The sequence below is a fragment of the Vulpes lagopus genome, chromosome 16 (genome assembly GCF_018345385.1).
Source record: "Vulpes lagopus strain Blue_001 chromosome 16, ASM1834538v1, whole genome shotgun sequence".
Classification (NCBI taxonomy): domain Eukaryota; kingdom Metazoa; phylum Chordata; class Mammalia; order Carnivora; family Canidae; genus Vulpes; species Vulpes lagopus.
In genome coordinates, this window is record NC_054839.1 from 40,394,899 (window position 1) to 40,418,546 (window position 23,648).

At 34.7% G+C, this 23,648-nt stretch overlaps 1 protein-coding gene across 4 annotated transcripts in view; it reads left to right on the forward strand.

The window, feature by feature from the left end:
* Positions 1 to 22,336, forward strand: part of PCDH9 (protocadherin 9) — an 885,767-nt gene extending 863,431 nt beyond the window's left edge. For all 4 annotated transcript variants that reach the window (XM_041731044.1, XM_041731046.1, XM_041731045.1 and 1 more), the window contains one exon: positions 20,121 to 22,336. In XM_041731044.1, the coding sequence (XP_041586978.1) occupies positions 20,121 to 20,495 (375 nt within the window). In that variant the 3' untranslated portion in view covers positions 20,496 to 22,336. The remainder of the gene's footprint in view (positions 1 to 20,120) is intronic.
* Positions 22,337 to 23,648: the final 1,312 nt, after the last annotated feature.

Here is a 23,648-nt window from a genome sequence, read left to right on the forward strand (position 1 = left end):
TCTCCCTCTGCCTATGTCTCTGCCTCTCTCTCTCTCTCTCTCTCTCTCTCTCGCTGTGTGACTATCATAAATAAATAAAAATTAAAAAAAATTTTTTCTGTGTCATCTTTGCATTGGCTATTATTCTACTTGCTCAAGTGCTTTCATTCCATAGAATGTCTTATGGCTGCATCTGCACTGAAGACTATTCTAATTGACATATACAGTTTTATTTTATTATGTTCATTTTAAATACCATTACTAATTTAAAATTGATGTCCTCTGTCAACAACAGAGAAGCAGCAGCATGAGTACCATTTCTTGGAATTAGAAGCTCTAAATCACAACCTCATTCTAAAGAACTGTGTGACTTCTGGAAAGTCACTTTACCTCTCTGAACCCGTCTTACATAATGAAGATGATGGGGCTGAGGGAAATGCCCTCTACTGTCTCTCTCCAACAATTCTAAAACATCTAATCTTATTTACAGTATTCACCAATGTTTCTGCCTTTTTCCATCTTGTGAAGGCAAGAACATGGCAGGAGAGTGGAGCGAGATGGTGCGTGTCATCGCCCCAGAGGTATTCTCTAAGATGCAAAAAGGGAATATTAGCTAGCCTCACTTTCTTCCTCCTTTATGGACCTTCTGTAGGAAAAACAAAAAGGAAGGAGGGAGGAGCTAGGAAAGAACTGCAACCACAAGGTCACCACTGTTTGAGAGAGTAGTATCCCGTCCTGTGTATGCAGGTGCATTTCAGCGATACAATCTCAGCTACACTTGGTGGACCAAGTTGGAGAAGCAGCAAGGAGAGAGACATAGTTAAAATAGTCCTGGTATTTCCACTAGTCATTCTTCCCAGGAGAGTAAACTGCTGTGGGTGACATGAATTCTTGGTCCTCCATGACCCTCATGTTCCTTATAATTCAAGCACCTCAACATGCTGAGTGGGCTTCAAGGGTATTCCTGACTCCCCCTGAATTTTGCCTTGAGTGCTCACTTTAAAACCTACTTATCGTGTGATGCTGGCGTAGGTTCCAAATATATTAAGTGCCAAAGCAAAACAAAACCAATAAAAAGAAGATTTAAAATACAAATCAGCTTATCATAAAAGAATCTCCATACTGCCCATAAAAATCTGTGCTTTAGAAGCAGTGAGTCAAATTATCAGAGAAAAGCAACAAAAATAAATTCTTTAACTCCTTAAAAATGAAATCAACCATGTCTTTGATTTTTAAAATTTTTATTATACTTATTACTTTTTAATTTTTATTATTTGGGATTTCTCATAACACACACACTCATAACACACACACATAAACACACACGTACACACATACACACTTTACAGCTATTGCCTCTAAACAACTTCCTGTGCTAGAATTGTTTCTTGATAATTGAATCCACCAGGTGGAAGGGTAAGTAGGTGCGTAAAGTGCAACTGCAGACTCCCTCAGAGGAAAAAAATAAGATTTTATTTATTTACTCATGAGAGACTCGCAGAGAGAGGCAGAGATACAGAGGGAAAAGCAGGCTTCCCGCGGGGATCCTGATGTGGGACTCCATCCCCAGACCCGGGATCACTCAACCACTGAGCTACCCAGATGTCCCGAGAAAATTTTATAATCATTCCAACTTTTGAGGTTAAGCCAGATGTTCTAGAGATGTATTTAGAGGGGAGAAGAAAACCTCATTTAATATGAAGTGTTAGGGGTCCATTTCCTTATTTTCCTACAGAAACCAGTCATCAAGCCCAACAGAGGAGCAGAGGGCACAAGGACCAAGGATTTTAGGTGTCTTGAGGGCCGTTCCTATAGAGCATAATTAACATCTACACTACTATTCTTGTCAAGAAAGGGAAACACTGAATATGTTAATGCTTGGGAATGCAGTATTTCTTTTACTCCTGTTCTCACTTAGTAGTTCTGTTAAAACTATAGTTTGCTTTAAAAAAAGAGAAACTCATATCACAATTCATAGTGAAGGAATTCTCTTGTTAAGTTTGATTGGATGATTTCAAAAAAGAAGAAAGAAAAATAGCTAGAGAGCTTTACCAGCCCATCATTTTTGTAATCCATTTGGATGTGAAGTATACAGGGATTTTTCATACATCGAGTTTTCTTAGCAAAGCTTAAGAATGAGCATATGTGCATATGCAAATGAAACTAAAATGTCCACTAAATGCTAATTATGAAATCATTGGATCAACTTCAGAAAACTTAATCTTACTGGTTCCTAGAGTCTATAATTTCCAACATCCACACAGCACACTTTCCTATCTCAAAATACAAGTTCTTGAATTAATAAGGATGATACACATACATTCACTAACAAGTATGCTGTTAAATAAACAGGAAATGTGGCCTGTGCCTTGTTCTCTAATGATATGAAGGAAGCAGATGGCTTGAGAAAAGATGTGTCAGTACACGGTGGTATATCATAAACAGGAATAGATTTCTAGCTCACCTCAGATGCAGCCTTTTTTTTCCAGTCCCTACAGTTCACTAAGTGCTGTCACTCAAGTTGAACTTAAACGTGTCAGAATTTTGATTCATGCCTTTAAACACTTAGGCAGTATCTATATGTCACAAACTGAGTTGTGGCCATTTGCACAATCGATACTGATCGTCTCAGCCAAAAATGATCATAGGTTAATATACATCTGTCATTGAGATAACTAGAGAGAATGGAACGGCTTGGCTTCTCTCCATTCATTTGGTACATTTTGTAAGGTACTCGAATACCGTGATCCAGGAATATGTTCTTATGGAAAGAAAAAAAAAATCAAATCCAGCACATCACAGCAAAAATAACATGACAATAATTTAACATCAATTCCAAATAACAATAATAATCACATAATTGGCCTGTTAATGTAATTTGGACATTTTGTCAGTCTCACTAATAATTTAGATTTAGTAATAGCTGGTGAGGCAGTAACATCACAGGCCTGGATTGCTCTAATACACTGGCACTGTAGCTAGGTACTAAAGATATTGGTGTTGAGGTAGTGAAGAAACAAAGAATCACGGGAAAGAAAAGTGAACTACAATGAAAGACAGTGAAGAAACTTTGAGCAGCCCAGAAGGAGAAAACACTAAATAGTAATTTCAGGTCTTATAAAGGAGTTCAGAAGACACTCATAGAGATTGCTTATCTTGTCATGTAGCAATTAGAAAGAGTATGTTTTTTTTAAGTTGTGTATGTTTACAAACACAATCTGCTCATTTGTAATGAGCATTTTAATTAAACAAATGAAAACAGTTTTGAAAATTTCATTATTGACCTGACCATCTTAGGGATTCAAATGGCTTTGGGATGGGCAGACAACCAAATTAACACACTTCAAACAGCATTAACTCCTAAAATATTAGTGATGACCATTAACCAGAAACAATTAATATAAATATAAATAAGTCCTCAGTGTTACCTTGACCTTCACCACTACTCATTCACCTGGACACCAACTTTCAAGATGTATCTCTGCATAAGGAAAATATGGTTTATAGTTGTCATTTCTAATTCTCTTTGTAAAATTAGGTATCAGCTCCTCATCTCCTGCAAACAAACATATCTTTAAAAAGTCATTAAATCTTTATTTTATCAGAAGGAAAAAAACATCTAATGGCAAATTAACACCATGCATTTGAGGAAGATCTTTAGTGTCTCTTGGTTCATGACTTTGGCTTTCTGCAACTTTATGCCAAAGAATTTATTTATTTATTTATTTATTTATTTATTTATTATGCCAAAGAATTTAAAGGACAATTTGTAACCATCAGTATATATTCATAGTCTATTTCAGGAGCCCAGTCAGGCATGATCCTTTAGAAACACAAAGTATACTTCTTTAGCTCTGCATAAGGTTTTTGTAGGGTATTCACCTGAGAGGAGATACATTTTGGTGACCGTAAGAATAATTACCAAGAAGCAATGCTTTTGATTCAGTGACAAACTCCAAAAGAGAAAGAAATTTGGTTCAGTTGTATTGCTTAAAGGGAGGATGCTCAAGCTATATGGAATCTTAAATAGTCTATTTAATCCAGTAATATTGTTTTGTCTTCTCTCATCTGTGTCATCTTTTAGCAAAATAGGCTTGGGGAATATAATTAAGTTATATATAATAATAATATATATATATAATATAGTTATGTAAGCAAAATTAATGCTACTATCAACTTGGTAACTCGAAGATAGCAAGCTTATGGATAAATAGATGGATATATACACACACACACATATGCATATGTAGTATATATATATATATATATATATATATATATATATATATATAGTATCTCTGAGTAATTTATTAGTTTTTACCATAGTTGCAATATATGTTTTTTTTTGTTCTATTTACATTCCATGCTGACAGAAAGAAAATTCTGGGGCATTTCAGTCACTCTTAGTGATTGATTTTGAACCAAAGCCATACCAATTGTTCTAGACGACAACTTGACTTTATAAATCTTGTGGAAGGTTCACAGATCTAAGAACCTTTGACTGTCATCGAGATTAAAAAGTCAAGGTTCACTGTGCAGGTCACTTCTATTAGAGAGAAACTAACTGACATCCTTAGCAGTATTGATAATGTTTGGTAAGGGCCAACTGTCTTGTGATTTTATTGATGTGGTAGACTGAGGCACATAAGCCAACTCAAGAAGTCAAAACAAGATTCAAGTGCTTTAACTATACTTTACTCCATAAAGTTAAAAAGACTCTATGACTTAGAGTCTAAAAAGAAACTATGACTTAAGAATTTACTGATAATTCTTACTTTCAATGAAGATATACTAGGTTATAGTTATTTTTGTTATGATCCATCTGTACAATGAATGTGATTTTTGGTGAGTAAATTATGTGCAACATTCCAAGGATTTTTACTAAAATATTAAAAAGACCAGGGTATATTTCACTCATTCTTACTACATCTCTTTGTATCAACTCACATGGCTACTCTGAATTTTTAAAAATATTTATTCTGAGCTATTATCCTTATAATTGGCTTATAAATTATATACATACTTAATAGAAAGCATTATTTCCAAACTGATCATACTTGGATTTGTGGTGGATGATCATAAAGGATTTTGAAACTGCATTTAGACCAGTCAGCCTTTTCAGTTTAGATTTCAGTTGGAAGGATGTTTATTGGCTTTGGATCTAGTGATTTACCAACAAAACAAAACAAAAACAAAGACTTTCCCACATTTGCTCTTGTTTTTTATACGATAATTTTTCTCGTCTCTTCATTCTCTGGTTTCCTGAATACATTCTTCCAAATCTTCCAAAGTTCTTTCTAGATTTCAAGCTTGTCTCACCCTCCCTAGTCCTTACCCTTTTAGGTATAAGAGAGGTTATAATTTCATACTTTTCCAGGTCCTTGCCTCCCTCTCTACTTTTTATTAGTTCACTTGCCCCAGCCCACACTCCACAAAGCATTCCTTCATTAAGCTATTTTTATTAGTCCTTTTGAGGTCTATCTCTTCCATGCCAGGACATTGAAAGATACCCTAACAATGCCAGCTCATGGAGAGGCATATTTTCACATTGAGATTTGATGGATGCCTCAAAGCCTTCTCTACCTCAAAATCCCATTCATCTGCCATCATGCCTCAAGCTTTCATGTGTGTGAATTGAAACGGCTTTATATGGCTCTTACTGAGGTGTAGATATTTTTCCAAAGGATAACACTTAGCATTTTAGTCAATAACATTATAAGATTAATGAGTTTGTCAGAGTAGCCAACCACCAATTATGCCCAGGAGACAGGTCATTTTGATGAGACATATTGGAAGATAATAAAAACGTATTTAATTGCAAAGGGACAGCAGACCTAGATAGGAAGCATATGTGATTAGTTATAACTCTTCCAAAGAAATTGTTGAAATAACTCAGAGGAAGAAAAAAAAAGGACCTCTCAGGATATAAGGTCAAATTTTGCTTATGAAGATTTCTTCTCCTGACAGTCCTTCCCCCTTATTTTGTTTTATTACATTAACTATGAAACTTCATTCTGAGAGTAATGCTAGTTTCCCTAAAATTTTGCATGTAAACATTATCTTAATCTTGAGAAATTTGTAAATATTTTTATTTAGATAGTAAAGCACATCGATGTTGCAACAAATTTTTCCTATCTCAGAAAATTGATAATGACTTACGTTTCATAAAATCATAATGATGAGTTTTTGGTGATAAATATGGCAAAATATATCCGTTGAATAGTTGGGACTTAGGGTCAACTACCAGTAACATCAAAATATTAAAGAGATGTTTCCTCATGTCAGAAAACTATGGTCTCTGATTGGCAATAGGCTGAGCAGAACATAATGCAGGGAACCTCAGCTGAATTTGTATAGATGTTATAAAATTCCCATGTAATACTTATTATTTTAAGAGAGAAATTTATCTTTCAAAGACCAATATTAATGAAGTAATTTCTCTGGATTTGCAAGGTGCATTCAGAGATAAACATACATTTTAGATTGGAATGGGTAATTCTGTGCATCACCCTGAGAGGGCAAGATTTTTCTCCACAATACTCTATTATACAGGCCATTTTCAATAATGAAGTAATGCCATTTTCAACAGTTCCCTCAGGAGATTCTTTCAAAATACAACATTAAACTTCTCATTTTTTAGAGTAGTTTTCTTTATGTGCAACAGAATTTAAGCAATAAATTTTACCATGATATTCCCTGTATAATCTAATGTGACATATTAGCTTCTTTTAAAATTACCTTTTTCCCTAAAATTTGTGAAAAATAATTTCATCCTTTAAAGTTCTAAACCAGTATATTTACAGGGTCTAAACCACATTTAAGTTTTTAATATAGTCCCTAATCCACTTAATTTTTTCTAAATATCTTCCCATTCACTTGAACATACCTGTACCAAAGAACTAAATCCTATACAACTATCTGCATCTCATTAGGGCTCTGCTTTAGAATAATTGCTAATTACTTTGGTGTCTTCAGGCTTTAAAGAATTATTTTGTTATGTATCCTGTGAGTCTGGACTTCTGAAGATATGTAAAGAGTTCTGATGGTTAAAGGATTTGTGAACTTTCTGACATGATCAAATAGTTTGATAGGACATAGGAAGCAACCTAATTATGTTTTACTTTGGGGCATTCCACTTGCTTCAACTCCAAAGTAGGATAGTGCATAAGTGCTTTTGAATGCAGCTGTTTTACATTTATTAATACCATTTAGACATTCCAAATATTATCTCAGTGAAATTTTATGCCATGAACTCTTAGCAATATTTCTTATGTGGATAAAAACTGTTTGATTACTATTTTATAAATGTAAATTACTTGTCACATAATGTTTTATGTACAGTTTTTATGCTCGCTCACTGATTTGAGGGCTCAGAACAAACTTTATTTATTCATTTGTTTAGAAATATATCCGGTAATTATCTACAATGTTCCAGGCCATGGTAACTCATGCAGTTATCAAAAAGCAAATTACCTGACTTTGTGGTGCTTACATTCTACTGTGAGAGCTAGGTCATTAACAAATAAATATATTGTGACAGGTAGCAATGAGTGCTATCAGGAAAAATTAAGCTGGGTAAGAAATAGAGTGGGTAGAGGATATTTTGTTTTTATAAAGTGTTCGGGAAATGTCTCTATGATTGAAAATGCAATGAGTGAATGCATTTCTCTAGGGCAAATGAGAAGACCGTACAGACAGAAATAAGCAAATCCGAAGGCCCTGAGACCTCATGAATCTTGGTGTATTTGAGGAACAGAAGTTAATGGAGCTGAGAAAGGTTGGGTGCAGGAGAGCAGGTGGGACAGTGGGGGAGATGAGTTCAGAGAGTTAGGCAGGAGCCAGATCATGTGAGAATTTTGGGCCATGGAAAGGAGCATGTCTTTTACTCTGATCTGATGGGAGGCAAATGAGGCACAAGCATTCTGCTTTAACTATTGTGTTAGGTTTTGTAGCCCCCAAATATATCCATGTCTTAGTCCCCAGAACATGTGACAATGTTATCTTCCATGGCAAAAGAGTCTTTGCAGATGTGATTAAATTTAGGATTTTGAGATGAGATTATCCTGGATTATCCACCTGGCATTATGTAATCACAGCAGTTTTCATAAGAGGAATTCAGGAGGAGTTTGAAGAGATGATGTGATAAAAGAAGTGGAGATTGGAGAGATGTATTTTGAAGTCAAGGAACATGGATGGCCTCTAGAAACTGAAAGAAGGAAAGAGGATGGATTCTTGCACAGAGTTTCCAGAAGGAAGCAGTGCCATTGACATGCTGACTTTAGTTTAATGAAATTGATTTCAGACTTTTGACCTCTAGGACTATAAGAGAATAAACTTATGTTGTTTTAAGCCACTGAGCCTGTGGTAATTTGTTCCTGCAGCAATAGGAAACTAATATAAGAATATTAGTCATATACTTATAACTCCAGTTGACCCTTGAACAACACGGGGTGAACTGCATGGGTCCACTTAGATATGATATTTTTTTTGTAGATACAGTAGAGTACTACAAATTATTTTCTCTTCTTTATGATTTTCTTAATAATATTTTTTTCTCTAGTTCACGTTATTGCAAGAACACAGCATATAATACCTACAACATACAAAATAACGCGTTCATCAACTATTTATGTTATCAGTAAGACTTGTGGTCAACAGCACGATATTAGTAGTTAAGTTTGGGACGAATCAGAAGTTATGTGCAGATTTTCAACTGAATAGGAATCAGTGCTCCTAACCTCCATGTTGTTCAAGGGTCAACTATATATCTATCTAAATCAATTGATTGAAATAGATGGATAGATAGATGATAGATAGATGATAGATAGATGATAGATAGATAGATAGATAGATAGATAGATAGATAGATAGATAATAGATAGATAGATGCCTCTAGTTAGAGACTGGAATGTTGAAAGAGAGGAAGACGGTTCAGTCAGTAGAGCATGAGACTCTTGATCTTGGGTTTATGAGTTCAAGCACCATGTTGAGGATTGAGCTTTAGAAAAAATAGAAGAAGGGTGTCCTGTTAGGAAGTAATAGTGGCTTGAGCTGGTAGGTTTTCAGAGAAGTAGGTAGACTAATAACTTACTGATTGACTATGTGTCTTGAATAAATGATAGATGTTATAGAAGTTTTCTATTACTGAGTAACAAATTACCATGGTTTGGCTGATTATAGCAATACAAATACATTGTCACAGCTTCCTTGCATGTATTATATCATGAGTCCAAGTAGGCTTAACATGCCTAGGAGCTCACAAGGCTGAAATCAAGGTATCAGCTGGCCTGAACTCTTTTCTGGAGGCTTTGAGGAAGAATCCATTTTTTAGCTAATTTTGATTATTAGCAGAATCCTGTCCTTTATGGTTGTGGGACTGAGATCCTTGTGGTCTGTGCTGGCTGCCCGGCTGGAGTTGCTCTCCACCATTCGAGGCAATGCTCTCAGATCCCTCGTGTGTGTTCTTTTTTATTTTAAAAGCCACCAATGGTACATTGTTCTTGTGCTTTGAATATGAACTTCCTTCTGCCTTCTGCTAGAGAAAGCTCCCTATTTTTCAAGGGCTTTCATGATGATATTAGGCCTATCCAATAGTTTCTCTTTTATTTAACTAAAAATCAACTTTATTAGTTGATGAATGACTTTATTATGTCTGGAATGTTTTGTCATTGTCTTAATCAATTTGGGCTGCTATGAGAGAATACTGTATAGTCTGAATGGCTTAACCAATAAACATTTATTTCTCACAGTTCTGGAGGCTGGGAGGTCCAAGCCCAAGGTGCCAGCGATATTGATGTCTGTTGAAATCCCCCTTCCTGGTTTAGACAACACCCTTATTGCTATATCCTCACATGGCTGAGAGGAAAGAAGGAGGGCAATTGTGATTGAGGGAGCAAGCTTTCTTGTCTCTTCTTTATAAGGAGACTAATCCCATCATTGAGTTTTCCACCAGTATGCCTCATCTAATCCTAAAGTTCTCACCCCTAAATACTACCACACCAAGTGTCAGGGTTTGGTATATGAACTGGGGGAGGACAGAAACCTTTAGTACATAGTAGCCATATAATTTAACACAATCACTTGTGTGATATCTTAGCATATTCGTGATCCCAGGAACTAGGTTAGAGCACACTGAGGAGAGAGACATTTTAGACATCTGTCTAACAGGTGCCAAGACTTACTCCTTTTTATTTTATTTTTTGTCTGAATTGATCAAGCAATGTGCCATATAAAAGAATGGTAAATGTAGGGAGAGTAACAGGTTTGGAAAAAGGAAAAATAGGAAGAATTACATTACTTAGAACTGCCAATTAGAAATTAAAATGATGCTGAGGAGCAGTCAGATATACTGACATGGCCCCAGGAGAACAATATGGGGCTGGGAATATAAATTGGAGAACCACCAGTACATAATTATGGGAGATCACCTGGAGAGAGTCAAGATGAAGAGCACTGAGCAATCCAACATTTAGAGATCTGGAAAAGGATGAGATGCCATCCAAGGAGACTGAAACAGAGAGACTAGTGATGGACTAGAGAAATCAGGAAAAAGTGACAGCACCAGGGAATTTGTTAAAATTGAAAATTTGGGAGCTTCTCCCCAAACCTACCAAATCAGAATTCCTGGATGGGGTCAAGCAATATATGCATTAAAAAGCCCTCCAGCTCACTCTAATACATGTAAAAGTTTGAGAGCTTCAGTTATTTAGATCACTGGACCAGGACAGAATGGAGATAGATAAGTCCTCAGTGTCCTTGCATCTCGAAGTGAGGTCCTTGACTACAGCAGCATTCTTTGTGAGGTTGTTAGAAATTAGGGGACGGAAGACCCCAGATTTACTGAGCAAGAGTTCTCATTTTATTTTATTTTATTTTTTTAAGAGTTCTCATTTTAATGATTTCTACAGGTGGTTCATATGCACAGTAACATTTGAGAAGCACTGATCAGTGCTACATGATTTCAGTTATAAAAAGACAATCAGGTGCAAACAGACACACACACACTCAACACACACACTCACCACACACACACACCTACAGATCACATACACCATATAATGGATGTTTTATTTCATTTAAAAATAATCTTTCAGGTGTGCCTGGGTGGCTCAGTTGGTTAAGTGTCTGCCTTTGGGCTCAGATTGTGAGCTCAGGGTCCTGGGACGGAGCCCCACATTGGGCTTCTTGCTCGTTGTGGAGTCTGCTTCTCCCTCTCCCTCTGCTGCTCCCCACTGTTGTGCGATCACTCTCTCTCTCTCAAATAAATAAATAAATAAATAAATAAATAAATAAATAAGTAAATAAGTAAATAAATAAATAAATAAATAATCTTTTAAAAATAAAAATAAAAGTAGTAAAATAATATCTCAGACATATTTTACAATATATAAAGTCTTTAAATTCTTAATAACTTAACATAGATTTCGTCCAAATTTCTGAATGCTTAAAATAAACTGGGACCAGTCTATGCCCTTTGAAGACCAGGAGAAAAATCTCTAGCTCAGACTAGGGGAGGAACAAGGCTGCAGTTATCAGTGTCCAAGATGAAGGTCATCAGAGTCCACTGTGCAAATGAAAGTTCTTTTTCCCCATCCTCATTCTGAAATATGAAAACCAGTGGAGATTGTGTAAAGGCAAATTACCACACAATATTTTGTACTACCGGCCTAGTTTTAGATAAGCAACTGAGAACTCTTTTAAGAGGACAGAAGATTACATAGATTGCTTCTTCATTTTTAAATTGGATCTCAGCCTGAAATTAATCTGTAAATACTTCATTTCTTAACACTTTAGATTGACTCCTTAAAATGTGTTGCACATCAAATAAGATTTACTACGTTCTTTTGAGACACAATGCAAATCACAAGTAATGGAGAATAAATCAGGAAATTTCGATATGTGAATGAGTACTTAATAAAAGATATTAAATATAATCAAAAGAAATGGTAAACTGTAAAGAAAATATGATCTGTAGTAATGTAAATAAGGTGTTTCATATCATGCAGCTTGGTCAAAATTTGGTAGTTAATTTAAATAATCAATAACCTTAGACGTTTACCATTCAACTGATTGCAACATCAAATACTAATAATGGCTAATAAGTAAAATTTTCAAAGATAATTTTCTTTTCAGCAGTTAGCTTTTGCAGGTGAGAAAAAGGTGGCTGATATTTATTTCATGCAGAAGAAAGCTAAAGATTTATAAGAGAGTGCTCTCCATTCTTTGTGAGCTATAAAGTCTGTCCAAATAGCAATATCCTCTCCCGCAGAGAATCTGCTGCTTGGGCTGGCCATGTGTTATTGTATTTGGACTGTCTCCATCTGCAAATGTTGACTTTTCATCTGTGACCAAGGAAAAAAATCTGTATGAGGAATGTGTAAAACATTTAATCCTTGTTTACTTGTTAACCAAAGGTTTTGTCAAATCCTGCTGGTGTGGGTTTTTTGCATTTGCTTGTCAAGGTGACTGTAGGTGCATTCATAATGTAGGGTTTAAATCTGAACTATAAGCTAAAACTCTGCCTAAAGCGTTAGGTTTTTACTTAGTTTTAGAAATCCAAATATTTGTTCTAAATACAATTTTATGTTCAAAAACCTAAATGTGACCTAAATAATACAATAATCTATAGAAAAAATTGATTTACAATTCCTTTGCTCTAATCTGGGGCTTCATATTAAAATGAAAATAACACTGAAAAGTTTGATTATCTATGGCAAACCACAGTGGTTTTTGATAAAGGAATATGAAAATGGTAGAGATCATTCATCAAAATCTAGTCTCCTACTTTCAATTTATAGATGAGAAACTAGGAGCTAAAATCTCTTAAGAATCTAAAATTACTTTCACAACATCCATATTAATTCACTGTTTTACTGTGGTTTCAAATCTGTTTCTGTTTAACTTAGCTATTGATGATGAGCATGTGACCTGAGATTTCCAAACTGGTTCTGATTTTAGATATTCCGTCTTTTGAAACCAACATGAGAGCAAACAAAACCTGTTGAGTGGATGAATGAAAAATATTTTTCCCATAAGTATACTCAAATTTGCCAGATCTGTTTTGGCTTTAGATTGCCCACATAACTATGCCGTACTATGTCATATACCAACCTCAGTTCATGGTAACGGAATTTATTATACCGTTTGATTGTTTTTCTGTATAAGAGCAGAGTAATAACAGATATTTATTCCCACATGACATTGAGTTAAAAATTTGATTTGGCATTGTGTAATGTGATCTGAAGTAGAATGATGTATCAAAAGGGAATGTGGGCAATGCTGAACGATTTCTTCTGTTTTGTCATGCCAGCTTTCACATTTGAAATTAACTATTACCATATTTAGATTGGAAGCAAATTAATTGATTTTTTAACAGCAACTCTTCAATGAATATAGTAAGTGATGATGGAATAATAGATAGGAGAGGTGCCTAGCAAATTAATTTATCTGACATTTTTTCAGGTCCCTCCATATTTACATAAGCATTTAGCTTTAGCTTTCCACTCAAAGTAAGCCACAACAATGATAGGAAATTGTTAGGCTGTTACACTTTGCCTCAAAAAAAAAAAAAAAAAGGATAGAAATACGGTGAAAATGAGCTTGTGAAAAATACTAATATTTTTGTATTGGTCTTCTCTTAGAGATGCTAAAATTAACTTCAAATGTGGTTGGATGAGAATATTTGTTGCCCTGAAATTTTATTACGGGAAAATTAAGGCAAGAAGCAGGTATGAAAAGTAAGATTTTTCTCAGTATATTAATAACAGCAAGTGCAAAGCAAAATTATAGGAGCTTACATAAAATGGAAATTCCTTTAAAGCAAGTAAAGAAATATCATCACTGTGCCTAGAGATCTGGATAACTGCTTCAGCAAATCCAAATCTGTGGATGAGTCCTTCACAATAAGGTGTTTAGTGATGCAGGACTCTGAATACTACATTCCTGCTTTTGTAAAATCTTGGGGAAATCAGCAAAATTGGAACTTAAGAACAAATGTTTTGCATAAAAATAGTGATATATGTTCTTACCACAAAAAAAAAAGGCCATTATAACATGAAAATCAAATGTGTTCTGCATGGAAGAGGTAGTTTTCTATAATAAAAATTGAACAAAATGAAAAATTGAGTGAGATGGGATGAGTTTGATCCCAAATGATATAAAAATGACTTATCTCTTTTGCAATTCAATTCTGGCAGTCTGTTTAATCCTATTTTACCCAACAGTAAAAATTCTAAAGAAAATTCTTTCGTATAAAAGGCCAAATCTTCATATAGCATGAAACCTAACCAGAAATATGAAAGGTCTCGTGATTTTTTTTTTAAATATCAGTTTCAAGCTTTGGAATTAAAAAGTTTCAAGTCATCAGGTTGAAAAGTACAGGGAGGACAGGCCATAAGGTACTTGCTAATTACAGCAGTGAGTTAATCAATGAAGTAACAGTTCTGCTTCTGGCTATAATAAAATGAGATCAAGACCCATTCAACTATCCTACCATTTAAGTATAGCTGGAGATCCATTAACTTGGATAGTTTCACATTTTAAACTCACGTCTTTAAAAGTCAGCACTTCAAACAGCTCTCTGACAGCTGTTGACGCCTAACCATAGAAAAAGTATTTTGTTGGATTTTGAGTGAGAAGGTGAGCTGTACAAAGGTGGAGAGGGAAATACATTGACACCTGATATAAATATTAACTGAGACAACCTTCAGGCTTTTGGCTATGTGCTTTTGTATTTGCTTTCAACATTTAAATGTAGAGACAGATGGCTTGTACGGTTTTATCAGCCTTTGTGTCTTTATACATTTAAAAACCTGGAATGATAACCAAACTCGTGGATTGCAGATTTTGAAAGGGAACAAATAATTTAGGTTCTTTTTTTAAAGTCAATAAATGTTTCAGTATTAGAAAAACCATGATGGTAGATTTTAATTATTTTGAAGAGAAAGGAAACACATTGCGTAATGCCAAAATTGTACAAAGTAGTAATAAGCAGTTTGGAATCCTGACTTGAGTCCTACATAGATATTGTATAATGTAGCACAAGTAAAACAAGAAAATAAATAAAAATATGGAGAAACAGAGAAAACACATGTGCGTGCACAGACACACACACACGTAAAAATCTTAAGGCATTTATTAAGAATCCAGCACAGTGTCTAAAACATGTGCTATATGATAGTCAGTAAACATTATTTTAGGGAACTTATGAATGAAAAATAAATATAATTAATGTCAGCAATTAAGATAATTACTTATAGTGATAATATTAAAAATAATCATGGTCAAAGATAAAGAGCGATATTTTAGTGCATATACTTTTTGCTATATTAGCAAAAATTTCCTAATATTTTAAGTGCTATATATTTGATGGAGAATTATAGATTATTTTTAATTGTATTATAGAAAATGATAATATTCAGGGGCAACCTGGGTGGCTCAGCGGTTTAGCACTGCCTTCAGTCCAGGGCATGATCCCGGAGACCCGGGGTTGAGTCCCACGTCAGGCTCCTGCATGGAGCCTGCTTCTCCCTTTGCCTGTGTCTCTGCATCTCTCTCTCTCTCTCTCTGTGTGTGTGTCTCTATGAGTAAATAAATAAAATCTAAAAAAAAAATCTTAAAAAAAAGAAAGAAAATGATAATATTCAATATCAGTGCTTTATAAAGAAGATTTTTCTCCTTTCAAAAAGTATAAAACATTTCAGTCATTGTTTCTAAAAATGAAGGAAATGAATTAGAAACTCTTCCGTGTTTAGCATGCTTCCTATTATAAACTTCTAAAGAACAGGGACTGTCAGGACTTTTTAAAATAAAGTGTTTGCTTTTTTTCTTTCTTATCATTTCATGACAACTTGGAAGCATTGCTATTTCTCCAAATAAAACTCATGTTTTTTTTTGTTGTTGTTTTTTTGGTTTTTGTTTTTTCCTATCAGGGCAACTGCTGGTGATTATATAAGGGCCCAAATTAAAAAAAAAAAAAAAAAGGAAAAAGAAAAAAGAAAAGAAAGAAAGAAAAGAAAAAAATTTCCCATTTGATGTCATGCCCCAAAATAAAAACTTACCAAAGCATAAAGCAAATTATATTTTCCAACAGTGCAGCTCAAGCACATAAGGAAACTGATATAATATAGTTTTGTTTTGTTTGCTTGTTTTTTCTTTAATGCTGTCTTCACTCAGTTCTGAGGCAGTGGCCAGAACTTGATCAGCTCCACTTCTTGAATAAACCGAAACCACACTACTTCCCCTCTAGAGTTCTCACACTCCTAGGTCATCATGCACCCTCTCTAATTGCCCCTGGGGTCAGGTACCAGATTACCTGGGACAGCCTTGATGCATTAGAATTTGAGAAATTACTCAAATTAGTCAATCCATGGAGAATCAGGAAACTAATACATCCCACCCTGTTTGCCACACATAAACCCCTTTAGAGCTATAAATAACAAAAACTTTAGTCTTTCATCTGAATGTTGTATTGTGTTCCACTCAGTGGTGGATCTTTAAATCTTATACAGCAATCAGGTACTGAAAGACTTACCTAAGAATCTATAAAATGTCTATGAATCTATTTATACGTTTTATCTAAAGCCTTCAAATTTATTTATAAGAATAAATCATAAGTACAATTCTCGAAGAGCGATCAATATTCAATGGAAAGAAACTTTTTTTTTTTTTACTAGTCAAAGATTTTATAGAGTACACATAAATTTTGACTGTAAATGTCTTCAATTGTCAATTATCTGTAAGAGGAACTTTCAGAAAAAGGTAAAAATGATAAAACAGGGAACAAAGTCCATCTCACCTTGTAAAGAGACAAGCCTTCCTAAATCAGTTAACTGGTAATGACACCTATTCATTCCTAAGGCCACTTTTTTCTTCTTCTTTGTTCACTGCTTTTAAAATAATTGTTTCCCAACATAAGCTGAAAACTATATGAGAACATGTTGACATGAATTTTGTTCACTGCTGGCACAGTATCAGCATATAGTACATGTTCAGTAAATATTTATGGAATAAATAAATGTTACCAGTTCTGAAAAAACTACATACACTGTTTGTTGAAATGTGTCACTCATTGATGAAGACTTAGGGTTCATGTATACTCACACACAACACACTCACACACACACACACACACACACACACACACTTTCTTAATCTCTGGATAATATTCTTAATTTGACGAGAGGGCAATGAATGTTGAATAAAGCTATTTTTAAAATGATCTTGCAGGGAAGCCTGGGTGGCTCAGTGGTTGAGCCTCTACCTTCCGTTCAGGGCGTGATCCTGGGGTCTGGTATTGAGTACCCCATCGGGCTCCCCGAGAGGAGCCTGCTTCTCGCTCTGCCTGTGTCTCTGCTTCTCTCTTTCTCTCTCTCTGTGTCTCTCATGAATAAACAAAATCTAAAACAAAATAAAAAAATAATCTTGCATATTATCCCTTCTTTATGTATTATTTTTTTCTTTTTAAAGATTTTTATTTATTTATTCATGAGAGACAGAGAGAGAGAGAGAGAGAGAGAGAGAGGCAGAGACACAGGCAGAGGGAGAAGCAGTCTCCATGCAGGAGCCTGAAGTAGGACTTGATTGACCGCTGCACCACCGGGGCCGCCCCTTCTTTATGTATTCAATAAAAACTTGCTTCTATTGATATTTTTAAGGTAGCCGATTATTTGTTTTCCTTTGGAGGTATCAACAACAACAACAAAAAAAAACTTAATGGTTCTAGAAAAGTATAAATAAAAGGGTGAAAAAGCCTCAGCTAGATTACACATCAGATTGGCAATTACTTTATCTCCATTGATGTCTTGAAAGGAGTGAATATACTTAACAGAGAAGTTAAATAATTCATTTATTATCTGTCACAAAGTATTGCTAGGCAAAAAGATGTGTTATTGAAGCTTTTGGTGTGATGTTTGTGAAATCAGCATCTTCTATTATAATTACTTAGGGTCTGCCTTTAAGCAGAGGATATTTTTAATTATTCCTCAGAACATTTTCAACCTCATAAATTTTTAATTAACAATTAACATTGTTCATAGATCATCACTATTGCTTAGCACTATGAGGAATCAGAAGACTTGAGAAGTCATTTTTTTCCATTAATGGATTTTAACTATAGTTGGGATAAAACAAAATAAGATGATCCTCATGAATGTACAGAACCTTACCCTAAGGACAAAAGTATCGTTAAGGCAAGATTTGAAGGAGCTCTGTTAGGAAATTTGTCATTCATCAGTGAAAAGAGATCTGTAGAAATCTTTAAGGTACATATGAGCTATGAACTGGTATAGTTATGGAAGTTAGCTGTGATACTTGGGAAGCAAGCTGACTTTGAAAGAATAAATTAAATGAAAACAGGAGAGGCAAAAAACATCTACCTGTGATCTCAATGTAGAGCATGGAATGGTTTAAGCGAAATGTGTTAGTGGCCACGGAGTCAGGGAGTAGACCAAGGTGAAACTAAAAGGGAGAAATTAGTTTGAACTTTTGAAACATGGCAGAATTCGAAGGGCAAAGAAAGGCTTATATAGAAATACAAATTAAATATACTAGGAAGGTAGTAATCATTGGAGATTTGTGAGAGAAATAGTATTGAATAATGAACGTGTGTTTAAACAAAATAAAACTGTTTGCTTTTGAGAGGATGTGAATACAGGTCACATGAGAAGGAATTTTGAGGTTCTTCTAACAAGAAGAATTTAGATTTTTAAAATGACGAAAATTTGAGTTTGTAGGAAACAGTACATTTTAGCCACATTGCTTTTACATCTGGTGTCCATTGAGATGTTGCTTGTGTTTTGGAGCCTCAGGTATTTACCTTCAACTTTTACCTATTTCGATATGTGTTTTTCCATATGCAAAGAATAAGTGGACAATTAGTAAGATGAATAGATGTTCATGTTAAAATACCATGATTATTGGGCCCTTAAAAATGTGAGTAGTGCTAACTTGGGTTTTAGCAAAGACACACATTCCAGTTGTTTGGTATTTTAGCCTTGATGAGGCAAACCTACAGATATGTTTTCTTATTTTCTTCTACATTTTACCCTGATCACTCTCTATTTTTAAAATGTTCTACACCTCAGCCATTCTTGCCTATCCACTTAACCTCATTCGTAAAATCAATTCCTAATTTCCAGCCTATCACTTATGGCTTGATTGTTGAATCAAGGAGAAAAGAACTAAACAAAACAATTTTTTCCTAAATCATCTGGCTATTGTTTTTCAGTAAAAGGCTAATTTCCTTTTTCATATAATCAGAAAGGGTTAACTTTTGAACTCCTGGTTAAAATATATGTTCTAGATGGCCTGCTAGTATAAACAAACTAAGAAAACCCAAGTTAATAGATAAATGTCTATGATGACTTTTCCCCCCCTGAATATTAGATTCCATGAGATCCAATTTGCAACTTACCTAGACTTTCACTCTAGTGAAATCTGGGTTATTTGATACACTTAGACATATAGAAAATGGTCTAAGCTTGGAAGGAACCAAATGCTGTCTTTGGATGCAAATGACTGTCTATTTACTTGGATTTCAGAATGCTTGCAGCAGACCAGGTGTTCCTTTAGTAACATACAAGCTAATTAAAATATTCCTTAAATTATTTTTGATTTTTAAAAATGTTGCCCAATTATTTCCAGGTAATTTCATATAAAATTAATGTTTATGTGGAAAATGATATTTTATATGACCACTTAGAGTACTTATTTTTAATATTATATTTCAAGTAATACTTTTGCATTTTGTTTTTTATGGAGTTGTACATTTACACCTTTTTCAACATCACATAAAGAATAAATTCTATTTTTCATAATTTCTCATAAATAAGAGCTTTTTATCGAGGATTAGAAGATACATTGGAACAATACATATGCCGTACAAAGAGTGATCAGAAATGATACAAAGGGGTATGGTATATCTGTTTACTCGTGTCTGTTTCTAGGTGTATACGAAGGCATAAGGAAAGAGAGAATTCTTCAATGAAGAATTTGATTCCTTCTGTTACTCTTAAAAGAATTTGAATTCTTTGAGTTGCTTAACTTATACTTTTCACCAATGCACTTTTTCTCTAAGGAGACAATTTTACATTAAAATTCTAACCACTTTCTTCTCTTATTCTCTCTGTCTCTTGCCCTCTGTAGATGGGCCTTTGGGTCCCCGAGGATTAGCTGAAGCTACAGAGATGTGCACTCAAGAGTGCTTGGTTTTGGGTCACTCTGATAATTGCTGGATGCCTCCTGGCTTGGGTCCATATCAACACCCTAAATCTCCTCTCTCAACCTTTGCACCCCAGAAAGAATGGGTCAAGAAGGACAAGCTTGTGAATGGGCACACCCTTACCAGAGCCTGGAAAGAAGATAGCAACAGGAACCAGTTCAATGACCGTAAGCAGTATGGCTCCAATGAAGGCCATTTCAACAATGGCAGCCACATGACAGACATTCCTCTGGCAAATCTGAAGTCTTATAAGCAAGCAGGAGGTGCTATTGAGAGTCCGAAGGAGCACCAACTCTAAAAAAAAAAAAAAAAACAAAGAAAAAAAAGGCTATCTGGGACCTAATAACTTTAATCTAAATAGACATGCTAATACCGTGTGTGTCAGAGCTTTATGTATTCAATAGATCTCTATAACTATGCCCCTTTATAGCAGGGATATCCATAACTTTGTGTTAGCACCATGGAGGATACAATATTTTATGACATAAAAGAGAAAATAGTTCTACTAGCCATGTGATCTTGTTTACTAGAATTGATTAAACTCTCCAGAGATCACTCCATTGTGCAAATATCCTTTTTTTTTTTTTTTAATTGAATTTTTCTTTTGACCCTGGACTGCTGCTATGAACAATAGAATATGCATTTGGAGAGTAAGAAAGTTCCATGGATTAGAGTGACTGACAAACATATCCAGTTAGAAACTTGTGCTCTTTTTGTCATTGATTTGTGCTGGGACTGCTATACTTGACATTATACTTCAAGCGAAACTTAAAAAAGATAAGCATTAAACCTATCGTGCTGTTAACAACGTTAGTGGATACTTGTAAGTCAATCAGTGTTAAAGTATTTGTAAATAGAAGCAAGTTATTATTAACAACTTTTGTGTACTTACAACGTTCACCTAAAAAATGTTGTAGCATAATTCTGTGTTTTCTGGTTGCTTCTTCCCTTTTTCTTAATTTGCCCCTTTGCCTCTTTGTCGTTATTTTTGTTGTTTCTTTTAGTGAGGTGTTTCTGCGTTAGTAGTCTGTCTTGACACACGTTGTTCAAAGGATCTCAAACACTTGTGTTTAAAAAAAGGTTCTGGAATCTTGCTTCTTTTGTGACAGCTTATGGCGCTAGGATTCTGTAAAAAAATAAAGCTAAAACAAAAACTTTATATAAAAACAGTACTTCTGCAAACGCTTGGAAATTCAGAACCGATTTTCTTGACATCCTTGTTTTCAAAGTAGGCGAAAGCAAAATCACTTAATTAGTAGCATTAAGTGCGAGAGTAATGGGAAAGTGTTATCCTTCAGAAAGTAATATAATATCCTGTACTTGTCACTCATACAAAACTAATGTATCAAAATTAGCATATATTGAAGAAAAATTACTATTCAAAAATAGTTTCAACTGGGCAAATGTGTGTCTACAACTTTGTTGAAATGGCAGAGTTTGTGTTGATCCTCATATACGATAATGTTGTTGTAACACAAGTGTTAGACCATAGCCACAAAATATTTAATGTGTTGTGCCTTCATGATGTAACAGAACATTCTCCAGGTAGGCTAGTTGGGGGAAATAAAGGGATAAATCTCTAATTATTGCTGTTTAACTGTTTGTTATCATAGTCGGTCAATGCCTGGCAGGTACCAGCATCTTGTCACTTAGGTCAAACCAACAGAGTGACAACTAATGTTAATAAGATCTCAGTTGCACGTGCAAACAAATCCAAATTCGAACATTCTTAGGAGGTTTTTGTTAAGGCATGACAGATGATTTAAACAAATAAATAGCATGCAACAAAATGTCTTTATTGAAAGAAGTGAAAGTTATCTTAATGCCACGGTTCAACATCAGTTTAAAAGAAAAAAATAAAATAAAAAATAAAAAAAAAGGTTTGCTAATCTGATAGTTAATTTGTTCTTACCAAAAATAAAATTACTTTGTAAATAGCGATTCACATTTTTCCACAGTATAATGGAAAATAATGGGTAGGGGTGCATTGCTTATTGCAGTACATTTTTGTCGGTTTGTGAGGGGTGTTTGATGACTTTGACAGAATAAATATCTAAACAATTATCCTTGTTACTGCTTTGCCAGTTCTACGTTATTTACAATTATTCAGCTCTTGCAATAAATGTTCTGAATTCCTGATTGTAGTGTCTTAATTCTTGGTCAACATCCAAAGTGATGATTTCTACTCTAATTGTTGGATAAATATATGTTGATAAAACAGCTCCCAATTAGAAATCAAGGCAGACTTATTAGGAGTTTAATACCTGTGTCCTGAAAATATGGTTTCAAGTTAGAGTTAAACCCCCTAATGGCCTATGAAATCATTTTCTAGGGAAATGCATGGAGAAAGCCGGTGCACTTTCTAGTCCTGATGCATGCAAGTTTCATCAAAGTGAAATCCCAAGTCAGAAAGCTGGCAGGTAGCATTAGAGTGAGGTTACCTGCTTGACTTCAGTCTCCTTAGTAAAATTGCATGAAACAAGCTCTCATATATTTTATTGTTGGCCAAGGCAGAAGAGGACTATTCTAAGGCCTTGAAACAAGGGCTAAAACTCCATCTATATTCATTTCAGATTAGGAAAATAGGTACAGAAAGCCATCAAGGATAATAAGACATGCTCACACATATGCTATGTGTTTGTATTCTCCAGAAAACACCTGGATCAGTTTTCACTCATGTTAAGGTCTTAGAGTAGGTCAGCAGGCCTGACTTCCTCCAGAGCTTTCTGAAGTGATGGGAAGATTCTGGAGTTAGAGACGTGGAGATAAAGATACTTGCTTGCACCATAACCCCTCACCTCTGAGTAAACCATATTTACCCATTTATCTGAGGCACACCCATAGCACCCTGGCCTTTCTTTGCAGGAGTGCAGCCTCACAACACAGAGAATGAATGAGTCTTAAAGACAGGCCATTCTGGAAAAGGTAAAAGAAAATTCATGCACGCAGTGTCTTTCTTCAGGTTTTGCCAATCAGTTAAGTCATTCCTCACTGCCCTTCAGAGTGAAAGGTGAGAGAAATTAAAACAATTTCTCTTATATTTTTCCTTCCCATATGGAGTAGAACTATACTCAAATAAAAAAAATTAAGAAAACAAAAAAGAGTACTAACTAGAAGTATGGGGAAGAAGCTCCCCATCCATTCCATTCCATACCATATTTCTTTGAATAAAAACACTATAACAGTATCTGTTTTCTTTCTTCCTTTCTTCCTTTCTTCCTTTTTTTTTCTTTTTTACAGTATCTGTTCTTTTTGAGGCTTTCAGTTATATGCTCTGTGAAATTTTCAGGTTGATGATCTCACAAACCAAAATGAAGAATTTATCCAGTACTTAAAATAGTACATTCATAAGGACTCTTCCTTCAGTATTACCCACATTATTAAATTGTGTAAACACTGAATATTTGAATCATTATTTATGTGGAAATTCAAGCCATTTACATTTCCTAGA